Raw genomic sequence first — 17,615 nt, forward strand, 5'->3', positions numbered from 1 at the left:
TAACTTTTGTGGCATACAACTTATTCATTCTGCACTTCTAAATGTTTTTTCAATTAACCCTGATTCAACAGGTGCAGCCAAGACTTAGAAATGCCACCAAAGTACAATATGTAAATAAATAGGTCCCTTGATATCAAGAGGTGACACACTTGGGCAGATTTTTAAAACCTTGTAACATTCTTATATGTACAAAATCAGATCACATAAAAATAAAACTTTACTAAAATATTTAACACTAGAGGCCCAGTACATGGATTCATGCACTGGTGGGGTCCCTCAGCCTGGCCTGCAACCTCCTGCAATCTAAGAACTTTCAGGGTATGCTGGCCAGGCCTGCAGGGATTATGCCAAAACTTGCAGTCTGACATCCCCCAAAGGATATAGCAGTGTAGGAAGTGGAAAGCAGCCCAGGGAGGAGCCCACGCCAGGGCTGGGCATTGCACTGCTCCCGCTCATCTTAGCCCCACTGCACCTGCAGCCACCACTGCTCACTGCTCAGTAGGTGCTGCTGTGGAGGCAGGAGAGTCTCGCCAGCTGTGAGCCAAGCTTCTAGCTGAGCAGCCCTCCTGCTGTGGGAGTGTGCTTACCACCAGGGGGCAGCTCCTGCATTGAGCATCTGCCCCCTGGTGGTCAGTGTCTGTCATAGCAACCAGTCAATTGGTCATTGAGTTACTTAAGCTTTTATATTTAGACGAGAGGCCTGGTGCACAAAATTCATGCTCTCGGGGCATTCCTCTCAGCGCAGCCTACACCCTCTCACAGTCCGGGAGCCTTTGGGGAAGTGGGCCTAAGCCATCAGTCGGACATCCTTAGCACTGCTGCCACTGTGCTCTCTAGCCATGAGTCTAGCTTCTGACTGAGTGGCGCTCCCCTTGTGGAAGCACACTGACCACTAGGGGGAAGCTCCTACATTGAGTGTCTGCCCCCTGGTGGTCAGTGTGCATCATAGCAACCAGTTGTTTCACCATTTGGTCAATTTGCATATTAGCCTTTTATTATATAGGATGTTATTTATTGATTTCTTTATTTTTATTTTTCTCGTTTTTTAATTTCTTTATTGATTATGGTATCACATAATTGTCCTCATTGCCCCATTGCAAACCCCTCCCCACATATGCCCCCAACCCCCTGTTGTCCATGGCCACTGGTTAGGCTTATATGCATGCACATAAGTCCTTTGGTTGATCTCTCCCCCTTATCCCACCCTCACCTACCTTCCCTCTGAGGTTTGAGAGTCTGAGGAGTCTGCTTCTCTGATTCTGGGTCTGTTTTTGTTCATCAGTTTATGTTGTTCATTATTTCCCCTAGATGTGTTAGATCGTGTGATACAAGAAATACCCTTATAAGAACCAAAACTGAGACAAGCCATAATGGTTATGCTGAGAGGCAAATGAATCAGTCTGTAATGAGTTCCTTTCTGAGCCAACAGTTCTTTCGAGTCCCAATTTTAATGTCAAAACAGTTCCTTATGTGTACATATTAGCCATGATATTTCAGATCTGGTTGGTGGACAAATTGTGGACAAACTGTCCAACTGTCTCTGGTTTGGTCCTGGGAATCCTTCAGCAATGCACAGCTGTTGTCTGCTAGTATGGCAAGGCGTTGTCAGCATCTTCCATCTCTGGACTGTTTCTTTTCTGTCTTCATGGCTGGAGCAGTCCTGTCAATTCCTCTCTGTTGCAGGAATCCACATGGTCTCAGAGTTGTTTTCTGAAAATATACAAACATATTCTTGACCAAAAGTTAATAAAGGGATATTTTCTATAAATTTAACTTGGGTTTCTTTTTCATTTTCTGTTTTGCCCAAATGATTTTCCTTTGGCTTGTTTTGACACCATGTGTGTTTTTCATGGGTATCTTATTGTTAACATTTCAAATTAAAGTTAATTTTCTAAAGTACAAATTTTCTAGATGTAATTTACTCATAGGATATTTTTCCTTAAATGATATTTTTCCACTATCACCCCCTTTTTTAATTTAAATATTAGGAAATTTTGTAATGTAGTCTTGATAGCTTTTACATTTTAATTATTTGCACTAAAATATGACTGATCTAGGTTGATTTCATGTTACCCAATTTTACCCTGAGATGAACTACCAATAGGAATTTTTGTTAACACTTTAGGAACAGCTTTTTGTATAGTACAATCAATTTTTCTAGAATATTTGCTTATTTCAATTAGCCAATTTAACTTCCTCTAAGAAATTGACTGCTATTCAACTGTCAAACTCAACCCTCTAACAACAATCTTATTTTACCTTGTTTGTATTAGTGGAAAGGATATTTGCCTTCTTGAGTAGGCCTTGAGCATTCCTGGTACTAGGCTGGATTTGGATATCAAAAATCCACTTCCACACACCATGGTTACAAGACATCTCAAACAAGTCTTGTTGCAGTCAGAGGGCGGCCAAGTCTCTGTCTGTTACCTGGGTCCCGATTTGTGCTGTGCATGGGAAGCAAATCAGCCATGGGGGAAGGAGACCTCCCTCAGAAGGGATGAAGGTTCAGGCCCCTACCAAGTTGCGAGGGGTGGAGGGTAAGGCTCTTACTCTCTACTTTTCTTTCTATTAAAAAATCAAGTATTATATTTAAATCATCTATCCTCAATTTTCATTAATGTACCATCGTTTTCCCAAGATATGAAGTTTCAGATTTTCTTTGGAATACTTTTTCATGGTTCTAGGTTTAACAAAACTGTTGAAAACTTAAATTCCACTCTAGTTTCCTGAATTCTCAAGATAGTTGCTAATGTAAATACATATATGCAAATTGTCCCCTTGGGAGTTTGACTAGGAAATCAGTGGTATGATCAATTGCTATGATGTGCGCTGACCACCAGAGTGGCGTGGAACAAAGGAAGGCCCCAGTTGGCATCCAACAACCTGGGAAGGAGGGTCCCGGCTTGCAGCTGGAAGGCCCAGATCAGCCCTGATCATGGGCCAGGCCTAGGAACCCCACCAGTGCAAGATTCTGTGCACTGGGCCTCTAGTTTTATTATAAAATATTTAGTCAAAACTTTATATTGCTTTTGTATGCACATAGCTTTAAGATTGCGTTTGAAACCTAGAAATAGACCCAAGCCATTATACTCAATTAATATTTGACAGAGGCAAGAGCAAACAATGGAGTCAAGACAGTCTCTTCATAAATGGTGTTGGGAAATTTAGTCAGATACATGCAAAAAAATGAAACTAGATCACCAACTTACACCATACACACACACACACACACAAAAAAAAAAAATAAATAAAAAATAAAAAAACAAAACACCTCAAAATGGTTAAAGGACTTAAGAGTAAGAGGAGAAACCATAAACATCTGAGAAGACTACATAGGCAGCAAAATATCAGACATATGTCATAGCAATATCTTTACAGATACAGCTCCTAGGGCAATGGAAACTAAGGAGAAAATAAACAGAAAGGACTACATAAAAATAAAAAACTTCTGCACAGCAAAAGAAACCATCAACAAAACAAGGAAGCCCACTGCATGGGATAACTTACTTGTCAATGCTATCTCTGATAAGGATTTAATCTCCAAAAATTACATGGAACTCATGCAACTTAACAAAAGGAAGATAAACAACCCAATCAAAAAATGGGCAATAGACCTAAATAGATTCTTTTCTAAATAGGACACATAGAAGGCTCGGAGAGGCATATGAAAACATGTCAAAGTCACTAATGATCCAAGAGATGCAAATCAAAACAACAATGCAGTATCATCTCACACCTGTCAGAATAGCTATCATCAACAAATCAACAAAGGACAAGTGCTGACAAGGATGCAGAGTAAAAGGAACCCTTTTTCACTGTTGATGGGAATGAAGACTGGTGCAGCCACTGTTGAAAGTAGTATGGAGTTTCCTCAAAAAGTTAAAAATGGAACTCCCATTTGATCCAGTAATCCCACTTCTAGGACTATATCCCAAGAAACCAGGAAGACAAATCAGAAAGGACATATGCACTAGTTCATAGCAGCACAATTTAAAATAGCTAAGATTTGGAAACAGTCTAAGTGCGCATCAGCAGATGAGTGGATTAAAAACCTGTGGTGTACACAATGGAATACTACCCTGCTATAAAAAGAAGGAACTTGTATACATGCATATAAGTAAAACCAATGGACACAAAACTCTGGGGAGGGAGGGTATGTATAGGGGGGCAATGTTAAAATATGTACACAGATAATAATTTAATAAAAATATTTAAAAAACTAAAAAAATGACCATAGTCTTGACTACAAAACAGAAATGTGTCACAGATTGTATGTCTTGCTTAAGTGTGATGTTTGACTTCAGTATAGTTTAGGCTCCTTAAATTTTTTTTTACATATTTTATTGATTTTTTTTGCCCCCCTTCCTCCCTCCCATACATCCCCTCCCTCCCCCAGAGTCAAATGGTCAAATGTCGGCCAAGGGAGGATGAGATAATGTCGCAAACCAGTTACTCTTTATTAGCAAAGGGCCACTCGAGGGCATGAACATTCCTCGAGATCAGTATACTCATTACCTTCACAACTTTCAGGCAGATATGTGCCTAAAGAAACCCTGTTTTGCCCTAAGCAGTTTTGCTCAGTAGTTAGAGCGTTGGCTTGTGGACTGAAGGGTCCCAGGTTCGATTACAGTCAATGGAATATACTTCAGTTGCGGGCACATCCCCAGTAGGGGCTTTGCAAGAGGCAGCTGATCAATGTTTCTCTCTCATCCATGTTTCTTTTCTTTTTCTTTTTTTATATTTTATTGATTTTTCTTACAGATAGGAAGGGAGATGGATAGAGAGCTAGAAACATTGATGAGAGAGAAACATCGACCAGCTGCCTCTTGCACACCCCCTACTGGGGATGTGCCCGCAACCAATGTATATGCCCTTGACCGGAATTGAACCTGGGACCTTTCAGTCTGCAGACCGACACTCTACCGCTGAGCCAAACCGGTTTCAGCTCATCGATGTTTTTAACTCTCTACCCCTCTCCCTTCCTCTCTGTAAAAAATCAATAAAATATATATTTTTAAAATAAAAAAAAATAAAAATAAAAAATAAAAAAATGAAAAAAATAAAATAAAAAAAGAAGGAACTTTTACCATTTGGAACAGCATGGATGGAACTGGAAAAGTGGAAAGCATTATGCTAAATAAAATAAGGCAGTCAGAGAAAGATAAATATCACATGATCTCGCTCATATGTGGGATATAAATATCAACATAAACTGATGAACAAAAATAGATCCAGAGATAAGGGACAGGGGAGCAAGGTGTTAGAGATCAACCAAAGGACTTGTATGTATGCGTATTAGCATAACCAATGGACACAGACACTGGGGCAGTGGTGCTTGCCCTCAGGGGTAGGAGTGACCGGGGGAGAGCATCAACTGGAGGGAAAGGAGGCATATTTAATATTTTATACAATAAAAGAAAATTTTAAAAATGATTGTTTTTGTCAATAAAACTATGCCATCTTTCACAAAATTCTAAATAAATTAAGAACTATAATGCAGAACAAATATTATACCTGACAAAACAGGTACCAACACATTCGTTTATATTATATCAAAAAAAGTTTGTTTTTTTAAATTATTTTTTATTCTTTTTTTAAAATATATTTTATTGATTTTTAACAGAGAGGAAGAGAGAGAGATAGAGAGCTCAATTTTTATGAAACAAAGTAATTTTAAAATAAACATTAATATAACACTTGTTTCCTTTTCTGTGTCTTCTATTCTTAGGGCCCTCCTGGTCCACCAGGACTTCCAGGACTAAAGGTATTTTCCTTTTCTTTACATCTTTTATTTGGTGTGGATTTTTTTGTTATTGTCAATGAAATTTTAATCTGAAACCTATCTCTTTAGGGTAATATGGGCTTAAATTTTCAAGGACCCAAGGGAGAAAAGGTGAGTAAAGATAAAAGAAGATCATTCATCCCCAAGTTTTTCCTTTCATGGTCATTTGAACTTGTCAGTTTGCCTCTTGTCACTTTGCTTACATGTTATGTTATTTTTTTTGTTTAAATTATGAAATATAATATTCTTATTTTATCTTACAAATAGGGTGAGCAAGGTCTTCAGGGCCCTCCTGGGCCACCAGGGCAGATCAGTGAACAGAAAAGACCAATTGATGTAGAATTTCAGAAAGGAGATCAGGTGAGTGTGTGGAGAGCATCTGCTATAAAAGTGTCATTCCATTAAAATGCATTATAAGCTCTAATGTGATTAGATTATTTTAAAAATAACAAGGATTTGAGATAATATTTAAAGAACTTTATTGATGTGTAATATATATATATACCATATAATCCATCCATTTAAAGTGTAAGATTACATTTATGGGGGGGGGCATCTATAATACTTTCAACAAAAAAGATATAATTTTAAAAATCATTAATACTTTCATTTTAAGTGATGTCTTGTTATTTATCTCAAAACTTGGCTTGACCATCCACTAAAAATTAAATGAAGTGAAAAAGATGATCCCTTTGCCTAGCAGATTTTAACTTTGAATTAAAAACATCTTGTTATCCTTGGTTATACTACATGAGTCTATAGCTCAGCTTCATAAAAGCATTTTAAGCTTGTTGTAGCATTAACATTATTAATCATTCAGTATTAATCGTGCTTTCCTTTCTTCTACTATTACATAGGGAATTCCTGGTGAACGAGGGCCTCCTGGACCTCCAGGGATGCGTGGTCCTCCAGTAAGTAACCTAATTTTTTTTGGCATCATTTAATGTAAATTGGTATTAATATATAGTATTCAATGAACCAATGTGAAACTATTTTTGTGTGTCCAGGGCCCTCCAGGTGGTGTGAAAGGTGAGAAGGGTGAACAAGGAGACCCTGGCAAAAGAGTAAGTATTATAATTACTAATACTCTGCAAAAATATTTAAATATATGAGTATAATTTTATTCTTTCTCTTTAAGTCCTACTTTCATTGCTTCAAAAAGTCACAATTGAATACATAAAATATTATTTTATCTAAGTGTTGTTATAATATTGAAGTCCAAAAAAGTCTACTTAATATAGTCCAAGTCAGGAATAAAGGTTGTTATGTTCTTTAACCTCATACTTCCTAAATAACAAGTTCATATTTTTGCATTTCTTTGAATTCTATAGGGTAAACCAGGCAAAGATGGAGAGAATGGCCAGCCAGGAATTCCAGTGAGTAAAGTCCATCCCCCAGAAAAAAAAAAAAAAAGAAAAAGGCAAGGTCAGGAAGCAGGATGGCAAAGAGGCTTATATTTAGAATAGTTTAAATGAATGGAAATTATTCTTTTTCTTTTGAACATAAATTTGAAATTCCTGTTTTTGTGTCAGATTTTTTATAACCAAAATCTGATTCTATATTTTATTTTATTTTTAATACATCTTTATTGTTCATATTATTACAAAAGTTCCTCATTTTTCCCCCTCCACCAGTTTCCCACCCCACCCTCTGCCCTTTCCTCACCCCCCACTGTCTGCATCCATAGGTGCATAGTTTATGTTCAGTCTCTTCCCGCACCCCCCCACTCCTCTTTTCCCCAATAATTGTCAGTCCACTCCCGTTCCATACCTCTGATTCTAATATATTTAACAGTTAATATTGTTCATCAGGCTTTTTAATTCCCTTGGTTTTTAGATTCACTTGTTGATAGTTACATATTTGTTGTTCATAATTTTTATTTTTATTTTCTTCCTTTTCCTAAAGAACCCCCTTCAGCAATTCATATAATTCTGGTTTGGTGGTGATGAACTCCTTTAGCTTTTTTTTTATTTGTGAAGCTCTTTATCTGGCCTTTGATTCTGAGTGATAGCTTTGCTGGGTAGAGTATTTTTGGCTGTATGTTCTTGTTATTCATCACCTTAAATATTTCTTGCCATTCCCGTCTGGCCTGCATGGTTTCTGTTGAGAAATCAGCTGACAATTGTATGGGTGCGTCTTTATAGGTAACTACCTGCTTTTCTCTTGCTGCTTTTAATATTCTCTCTTTTTTGTCTTTTGCTCTTGGAATTTTAATTATGATGTGTCTTGGTGTGGTCCTCTTTGGATTCCTTTTGTTTGGGGTTCTGTGTGCTTCCTGGATTTGTAAATCTATTTCTTTCACCAGGTGGGGGGAGTTTTCTTTCACTATTTCTTTCAATATGTTTTCAGTATCTTGCTCTCTGTCATCTTCTGGGACACCCATAATTCTGATGTTGGTTCGCTTGAAGTTGTCCCAGAGGTTTCTTACACTATCTTCAACTTTCTGGATTCTCTTGTCTTCTTGCTTCTGTGGAGGAGTGTCCTTTGGCTCTTTGTGTTCCAAATCTTTGACTTGATTCTTGCAATCTTCCATTCTGTTTTTAGGACTCTGTATAATATTTTTTTATTTCAGAGAATGTATTCTTTATTTCTAGTTGATCCTTTATTATTTCTAGTTGATCCCTTTTCATATCTTCATAGGTCTTGTTTACTTTATTGGCCTTTTTTAGGAGATTCTTGAAAAATCTTGTAAGTGTGGTTTTGAACTCTATATCCAGTCATTTTTTGGCCTCTATTTCTTTCATTTGTGATCTGTTTCCTTGTCTAGGCATTTTCGCTGCTTCCCTGAGTTAGTAGGGTGGGAGGATCAGCTGTATCTATGCCAGGAGACAGCCTTATTCGACCAGACTTGGAAAACTGCAAGAGCCTCTGTGCTCAGCTTGAATGGGGTGGAGTTTCAGGGTGGAGCCTACAGCATTGGCTTCTGGTTAGCCCCGCTCTATGAGGATCCTGAGTCTCAGTGTTCCTCAGTGTCCTTTGGTACTCGCTGCAAGCACCTCTGAGAGAAAGGTGGCCTAGAGTTTCGCCCGCTATCAAACAGACTATTCTCTCCCGCAACAAGCCCACAACTAGGGTTCAGTGCAGTTGGAAGTGAGGTTAAGAGCAGTCCAGAACTTATGTCTCCTTCTCGCTAGGGCAATCCAGTGGCTCAATCAACAGTGTCCTCTGCGCGAAATGTGCGTGACTTGGGGGCTCTGCCTTTCATCACTCCCCTGAGCTTCCACCTTACAGCCCAGATTCCCTCTGTATGAGCCTGGGGCCCGAGGGTCTTGCCCAGAACTGGGGCTCAGCACAGTCTGGAGCTTTTCTCTTCTTCCTGCTAGGGCAATCTACAATAGCAGCACAGTCAACAGTCAGTCCTCTGCTCACAATGTGCTTGACTCCGGGGCTCTGCCTTTCGCCACTTCCCTGAGCTTCCGCCTTACAGCCCTGATTCCCTCTGTATGTGTCTGCATCCACAGGGTCTCACTCAGAACTGGCTTTCAGTACTGTCGGAACTGGGGTTCAGCACAGTCCAGGGCTTTTATCTCCTTCCCACCAAGGAACACCAGCCAGTCACTCAGCTGCCCCTCTTCTCAGGCTCCGTCCTCTCCGCGCACGCAACGTGTCTCCGTACCTTAGGCTTATACAGCTCCTGTGATTTTCCTTCTGGTTTTCTCTTTCCTTCTCATTGTAGAATTTCCAGTCAGTCAACTTTCCTGTAGTTCTGGATAATGTCCACTTTATATTTTAGTTGTATTTTTTGAAATTGTTGTGTGAGGCTGCAGTTAGGCAGTTACCTATGCCGCCATCTTGGTTTCTCCCTCCCTATATTTTATTTTTTAATTAAATTGATTGCAGTAACCTTGATTAATAAAGTTATGTAGGTTTTAAGCCTACAATTCTATAATACATCATTTAGATATTGCATTGTATATTTATTACCCAAAATCAAATTTCTCTTTGTCACTATATATTTGAACCCTTTTACCCTTTACTACCTCCCCAAACTTCAGTCCCTCTGTTAACCATCGTACTATTGTCTGTGTCTATGAGTTGATTTTTGTTTGTCTTCATTGTTCATTATTGCTTTTTGTTTTATATTCCACTTATCAATGAAATCATATGGATCCTGACTTTTTCTGTGTGACTTATTTTGCTTAGCATAATAGTCTCAAGATCAATCCATGTTGTCACAAATGGCAGTATTTCATCTATTCTTATTGTTGAGTAATATTCCATTGTATATATGTGTATACACACACACACGTATGTTTAAGCCAGATTTTTAGTCAGATTTATTGAGATATAATGTTTGTACTGTAAAATGAATCATTATTAACATAGTTGTGTGTGTATTGACAAATGCATACATCTGTGTTACCAACTCTATAATCAAAAACAATTCCATCATCCTCAAAAGTTTCCTCACACTCCTTTTTCATAGTCATCTCATCCTTTCCATCTCAACTTAAGACTCCAACAAAAATTAATCTGTTCTTTATCCCTATAATATTACCTATTCCATAATATCATACAAATGGAATAATATTATATATAGACTTCCAAGTTTATTTTTCAATTACACAGTTTACATTCAATATTATTTTGTATTAGTTTCAGATATACAGATTGCAGTTAGACAATCGTATAGTTTACAAAGTGGTCTTCCCAATACTTAAATTACTCACTAGCATCATACATAGTTATTACTCTGTTCTCTGTATCTGTGAGTCTTTCTGTTTTGTTTATTCACTTATTTTGCTTTTTAGACTCCACATAATGACCTAGAAGGTATTATGCTAAGTGAAACGAGTCAGACAGAAAAAAGACAAATACAACATGATTTCACTTTTATGTACATAGCCTTTTAAATTACTATTCATTTACATAGCATTAGTATTCATTTGCATATCTATAGTTCAATCACTTTTATTGATGAATAATATTTGTTTGTATAGGTATAGCAAGACAAACTTATTCATTTGCCCATTGAAGAGTATTTTGATTGTTTCTGGTTTTGGACGTTATGAATAAAATTGCTAAAATCGTTCACCTACAAATTTTTGTATGAACATAAGTTTTTTAAGTAAAAGTTTTTGTCTGTTTGTTTGTTTTTAAAATATTTTATTGATTTTTTTTTTTTTTTTTTTTTTTTACAGAGAGGAGGAGAGAGGGATAGAGAGTTAGAAACATTGATGAGAGAGAATCATCAGTCAGCTGCCTCTTGGACATTTCCTACTGGGGATGTGCCGCAACCAAGGTACATGCCCTTGACCTGAATCGAACCTGGGACCTTTCAGTCCTCAGGCTGGAGCTCTATCCACTATCCACTGAGCCAAACAGGTTTCAGCTAAGTAAAAGTTTTAACAGATTATTCAAATTACTAAAAGTGGAGAAACATTTAAAACATGTCAGTTCAGGAACATTATTTCAAGCACCCTTAATATTAAGAGTACTCACAGTAGGTATTAAAGTAAGTTTTCAAGGACAGAGAGGAAATTTGATGACATATGGAGACAATGTCAAAGGGAAGGGATTATTCCTAATCAGAGTGGAAGTTGGAAGCAATAAAATCACACAAATTTATTTACAGGTAATTTTGCTGAACAGGCAGTCCTCAATTTATAAATTGCAGATTCACAAATGGCTTAAACATATAAAATGGTGTTAGAGGAGGCAAATTCAGGGCCTCAGTTCCTGGTTTCTTTTGGAACATTTTGTCTTTGTTTAATGATTAGCAGCCATGATATTCAGCAATTTGCCCAATTGCTTTCTATAGTTATACCTAGGGAAAAGGTTGTTCTCTGTATTGGGAGAACTCAAATTAGGTAAAACAAAGGTAGTGGGGTCTTGCCAGTGGGGCTTTTGGGTAACCACCATACAAGTGACACTTCTATAGGAAAGGGTCTTTGAAGAAGCTCCAACCCAGTTTATTTTTTCTTCCAGTTGTTGCCAGGCTATTGTTTTTAACCTTGATTAAATACTATTGGTTTTTGAAGCTCCTGGAAAGCTGAGGAGGGATGATGTAAATATTGTAGATAGAGTAAATTAAAATGTCACTTGTGCTGAAACAGGTAGAGCTCAATGGATAGTGTTGACTTGCAGACTGAAAGCTCCCGGGTTCGATTCCAGTCTAGGGCATGTACCTTGGTTGCAGGCACATCCCCAGTAAGGGGTGTGCAAGAGGCAGCTGATCGATGTTTCTAACTCTCTATCCCTTTCTCTTCCTCTCTGTAAAAAAATCAATTAAATATATTATAAATAAAATAAATGTCACTTGTTTTCAATAAATGTTTCCTGGATGGCTGCAAGCCTTTGGCTAATTTCTAGTGTTTTAAAAGGGTTGACTCCAGTTATTTTATTTATTTTCTTTTTTGTGGAGGGAGGATTTGGAGATTCCTTTACTTCATCATTTTTGCCAATGTCACACTGTCCTCTATGTTTTAAAAGGGTTTGCCTGGTGATCCTGGTTATCCTGGTGAACCAGGAAAGATTGGAGAAAAGGTAAGACTTTTAATAATTTTAAGTGACTGATTTTATCCTAGTTATAATAATAAATCATTTATCTCCCAAAACTGAGTTATAAATGAAAAGTTCTAAATAACTAGCTTTTGTATTCAAAACATACATTTTTTTATTCATCTTTTGTTGTTGCCCTCTTTTTTTAAATAACACTTTCTCTGAATTTTCATCCATTGTTCTAAATTACAGTCCATGAAGAACTGTTTAATTTTAGCATTTTCATTGTGAAAAGTTGATGCCTTTACTTTAAATATGTATCTGCAAAACTTTTGTTCTCCAGAAAGAAGATTCAGCACTATTTTAGTAAGGTCCTCCTATTAAAAGGCTTATAGTTATGACTTTAGAATGTCTTCACAAAACATTTCCATTCTTTATGCAATTATTGTCTAGAAGTCTGTGACTAATTCTTTGCTGTTTTTTCTTTCATTTGGCTGTGCAGCCTGACTGTAGAAATTTATTTAGTTGCCTATTTTAAAAGTGGTTTTTAAAGCATGTATGAAGTACACAATTTCCATATATATAACAGATCACAAAATATCCAGTTTTCTAACCTCTATGGTCTCTAATTGCTTTGTATGAAAACCCAAACTGAAAAACTTTGTTTTGCAGGAACGGTATTACAAACTAAAATGTTTTCTGATGGCACTATTTAAATGGTGGTTTATCTCAAAATTATATCTGAGTTTTATTTTGAAGAGGTACAAGTAGAATAAAGGAAATTACATATACTCAGAGAATACGGTTGTTTTTCAAGTATTAAGTAAAAAGTTATAGGACAGAGTAACCTTTTTCATTGACTTGAGAGAGAAACATTGATTGTCTCCCATAAGCAATCAAACCTGTAATCTGGAGAACAAATATGCCCTAGTTGATAATTGAACCTATTATCTTTTGGTGTACAGTCAATGCTCCAACCAACTGAGGAACACCAGCCAGGACTAAGACAGAAAAGCTTTTTAAAGTAAAAAAAAGCTTATAGATAGGTTTTTATAAACAAGTCTAGAACAAGAGTAGAGTTGTGGGAGAGAAGTCTATTCTTGGGTCTTGGCCAGTAGAGTAAAAATTGAATACTGTGTTCTTCATGCTGCTTTAGCTAGTGGTTAAGGGTAATAGTTTTGTCTGAATTTATTTTTCATTAACTTCTAAGAGCAGAGTCACAAAAGTCATTATGATTTATTGGCTATTCCTGATTATACTTAAGTCCATCAGCTATAATATATCTGTCAATAATGGAAACTACACTAAATTTATGACCTTGACAAGTTTTATGAAAACATGACTAAACATATAAATATGTAATGGTTTAAACTAATTATATTGGTACAGATTTTTTATTTAGTATCTTCTTTATAAAATATTTGAAGTTTCTTAGAAAATATGAATTTTAAAATTAAAGGAATTTAGAGCTAGAAATATTTTAGTATCCTGTCCTATAGATAAGACAGATAAATTGTTTGGTCAAGATTGTATAGTTAGTAAATCTGCAACAGCATCACAGGTCTTCTTAGGCTTAGGTCACTACTGTTTTGTTTACCTCATGATATAGTTTTTTATATATTTTATTATGGATTTCTGGGACTTTATGAATCTTAGTTATCTGTTATGTTTTTTAAGAAATGGATGTTTCAATGTGACTTTTACTAACGTATTTTAAAACTGTATTGAACAGGGCCAAAAAGGTGACATTGGCCCACCTGGCCCTCCTGGACTTGTAAGTATTTTTAGTCTTCATTTATCAAATGTATTAATGAATTTTCATTTTTGTACCTTAATTATATACTATGTACCCTTTCCTAATAGAACACAAAATTCCAAGTCATTATCAATTTCTACTCTCTTAAAAATCTTTACATCTAAAAATGTTAGTGATGCTAACCTCAAAGTCATTGTATTGTTCTGTCTGTGGTCTCCACAGTAAAGTTCCAAAATTATGAGATTCGGTTGTTTTGCATCATGATTACCAAATCATTTTTCAAGTAACCAGCAGGTGGTGCAAGTGTTGCTTACAAAGTTTCAATAAAAGAAACTTGGGGAACTAGGAATTAGTCATTTCCCTTGAAAAGCTCAAAATAAAGAAGAATTTGATCTAAGGTGGTTTTCTCAATTTGTAATTGTCTGAGTCACACCTCTTTTTCCCCCTGAGTGTGTGCTTCTAGGGACCTTTAATAACAAATGTAGCAAACTGCTTCATGGAACAATAATTGGGGAATTTACACATCTTTTGTCATGTTTGCATCCAACATGAAATTTAAATAAAATATATTTTCATCTTATTAAGAATAAAATATCATGTTGCAACTTAATAGATTGGTTTTTCTTTGGCTGAAATTTGGTAAGACTCTTGACTTTAAACTGTATTAAATATGCAATATGCAAGTGCCACGAAACCTATGTACTTAGATATAATTATATTCTTTTTCCCATAGTGAGCTTCAAATATTGATACTTAGTACCTTATTAGGAACTAAGGGGTATATACTTTTATAGGGGGATATCTAATGAGGATATAGATTTTTAAATATTATATAATTTTATTCACTTTAATTTTAAAATCAGTTTTAGTACTCTAAGAAATCATTTCTTTATCAAATAAGATGATAAAATTTTGATGAAGATCAGAAGACATGGAAATTTTGAGAATCAGTTCTTTCCAGCATCTCACTTTCCCCTTTGAATTGCTATCCCAATTCTAGGTCCCACAACTTTCAGTGTTCTTTTGTCTGAATGTTTCTTATACCAGTAAAAATCACACTTTTCCAATAGGTGTTGATTTGTACCTTGGATGGATACTTTCTTAAATCTAAAGCTTACTAACCTTTACTCTATGAGCTTAATTTCTTTGTATTTATTTAGTATGAAATCCTTTAGTTGCTAAGGTTTTAAGGAAAAAGAAAAAAAAGGAGTAGTCAGTTCATTGATTTTAATCAATAAAGTCTTCCTAGAAGAGATAAGTTTTCTTTTTCTTTTTTTTTAAGAGAAAGAAAAAAATGGGTTAATAAAGGGAATGGTTGGAAGAAGGCATTATTGATGTTTAAAATGGCACATTAAAAATAAAAAATAAAATGGCATATTCAAAAGCAAAAACAAGGATGTACAAGTTGTATGAAGTGGTTATAATCAGATAGACCTCACTCTACTAAAAATTCATCACTAGTAATAGCTGGAGATGAAAAAGGTAAGAAAGGTATTGGAAGTAAAAAGTGACTTGACAGAGTACAGGGTTAAAAGTAGCATAAGTTATAGTAAGAAGTAGTGAACAATTTTGAGTCCTTAAAAACAGAAAAATTAGGTTTTGAGGAAGCATATCCTACCAATAGATTTGGATTCAAGAGGAAAAATTCTAAGGTGCTTCTGTTAGTCCAAGTTGAGGTAAGGATAGTAACTATGGCAACAGAAAAGAAGAGGGAAAACTAGAGAGATATTTGCAGTAAAAACTGATCAGGCTTAGTTTAAGTGATTGCAATGAACTGAATGTGAATTATAAGGCAATATACATCTAAAATAATGATTGCTTTATAATCCTGGAGTTCAGGAGAGTGGTAATATTATAACTAGCTTTTGATTTCTAATCAGTTGAAGGAGTGATATAGAATGTGACTCAATCTTTGTTATTGTCAATGATTTTGCATCTCAGCACTTTGTGAAAATGATGACATTATAATCAGATGTAGCTACTAGGTTATCTTCTGGAGAACGAGATTCTGCTTTTTTGAGTTCTTTTTTTTTTTTCTTTTTTTTATAATTAAGGTAATTCCTAGGCCTGGGACTGGTGTAACTGTAGGAGAAAAAGGAAACATGGGATTACCTGGTTTGCCTGGAGAAAAAGGAGAACAAGGATTTCCTGGAATACAGGGTCTACCTGGCCTTCCTGGACCTCCAGGTAAAAGGGACTGTACTAATACTCTTGTGTTTGTGTTATGGAATTGACACAAAAAGGCAACAGTCAAACACTCGGAGGTTTCAGGAGTGACCTTTAGTCAGGCAATGCTGATGGCTCAGGGGATACAAAGATCCAAAGCCTGAGCAAGTGATACAATGAGATTGTCCCATATATACTGTATATCCCTAGGTTTCTTTGTTTTCTATGTTTCCTAACTACCAGGCTTTTGTGGTGAGCTTCACAGCTCCTCTTGAGTCAGTTAGAATGGGGAAGTTAGATTTTATCTAAATGCCTGTCCTGGGTAGTGCTTCTAGCTAAGCTGTTACATATTTTTTTTGTTTGTTTATGGCCCATTGTAAATTGGGAGTAATAGGAAAATAGATCTTGCTAGACCAGATTGTTAAGAAAGGACAGTGACTTAATCATACCTTACCAAGAATGTACTGATTAACAGATTCAGGCTGCTAGTCTTTGTATCCTTTCTCATTTGTACCTTCTTTATTAATCCACATATACATTATCATATTAGTTCCAAGGTGGACATGGCAATAGAAGAGTATCTTTTAATTGACAGAAACTTCCCCACTCTTACTATAGATTTTCTCAACAAATCTACAAACAACAAGTGTTGGCAAGGCTGTGGATAAAATGGAACCCTTGTACACTGCAGGTGGGAATGCGGACTGGTGCAGCCACTGTGGAGAACAGTATGGAATTTCCTAAAAAAGTTAAAAATGGAACTCCCATTTGACCTAGTGATCCCACTTCTAGGAATATATCCTAAGAAATCTGAAACACTCATCAAAAAGAATATATACACCCATATGTTCATAGCAACACAATTTATAATAGCTAAGATTTGGAAACAGCCTAAGTGCCCATCAGCAGATAAATGCATAAAAAGGAATGCAATGACAAACAAAATAAAATGAAAAACTTTATAAAGGTAAAAATAAAGCAAACAATATAAAGGCAAGAGAAGGCACAAATAAAATCAGTAAAGAAAAAATGATTATTGCCATAAATACAAGTACATTTTTAAAAAATATTTTATTGATTTTTAACAGAGAGAAAGGGAGAGAAATAGAGAGCTAGAAACGTTGATGAGAGAGAATCATCGACCAGCTGCCTCTTGCACACCCCCTACCGGGGATGTGCCCGCAACCAAGGTACATGCCCTTGACTGGAATCGAACCTGGGACCTTTCAGTCCGCAGACTGACGCTCTACCACTGAGCCAAACCGGCTTCGGCACAAATACATTTTTTAATTGTAAGATAAATATAAAGCTATATCAATTTATTTGAAATTCTAGATTAAATATACATTCCTTAAGAAGCAGAAAACATAAATTAACAAAATTGTCCAGAGAAACTATATTTCTAAATCTAAGTACAGATAAATTACCATAGAAGATTTTGAAATGTTAAAGATCTCTATTGGAAAGCAT

General features: G+C 36.0%; 1 protein-coding gene across 3 annotated transcripts in view; it reads left to right on the forward strand.

Annotated features, from left to right (window-relative positions):
- The window catches only part of COL4A5 (collagen type IV alpha 5 chain), a 358,160-nt gene that overhangs the window by 161,620 nt on the left and 178,925 nt on the right, over positions 1-17,615 (forward strand). For all 3 annotated transcript variants that reach the window (XM_036460732.2, XM_036460733.2, XM_036460734.2), the window contains exons 11-19: positions 5,729-5,764; positions 5,852-5,893; positions 6,050-6,142; positions 6,640-6,693; positions 6,790-6,846; positions 7,114-7,158; positions 12,215-12,268; positions 13,956-13,997; positions 16,034-16,166. In XM_036460732.2, coding sequence (XP_036316625.1) covers positions 5,729-5,764; positions 5,852-5,893; positions 6,050-6,142; positions 6,640-6,693; positions 6,790-6,846; positions 7,114-7,158; positions 12,215-12,268; positions 13,956-13,997; positions 16,034-16,166 — 556 coding nt within the window. The remainder of the gene's footprint in view (positions 1-5,728; positions 5,765-5,851; positions 5,894-6,049; positions 6,143-6,639; positions 6,694-6,789; positions 6,847-7,113; positions 7,159-12,214; positions 12,269-13,955; positions 13,998-16,033; positions 16,167-17,615) is intronic.

This window comes from Pipistrellus kuhlii, unplaced genomic scaffold (assembly GCF_014108245.1).
Source record: "Pipistrellus kuhlii isolate mPipKuh1 unplaced genomic scaffold, mPipKuh1.p scaffold_m20_p_33, whole genome shotgun sequence".
Taxonomy (NCBI): domain Eukaryota; kingdom Metazoa; phylum Chordata; class Mammalia; order Chiroptera; family Vespertilionidae; genus Pipistrellus; species Pipistrellus kuhlii.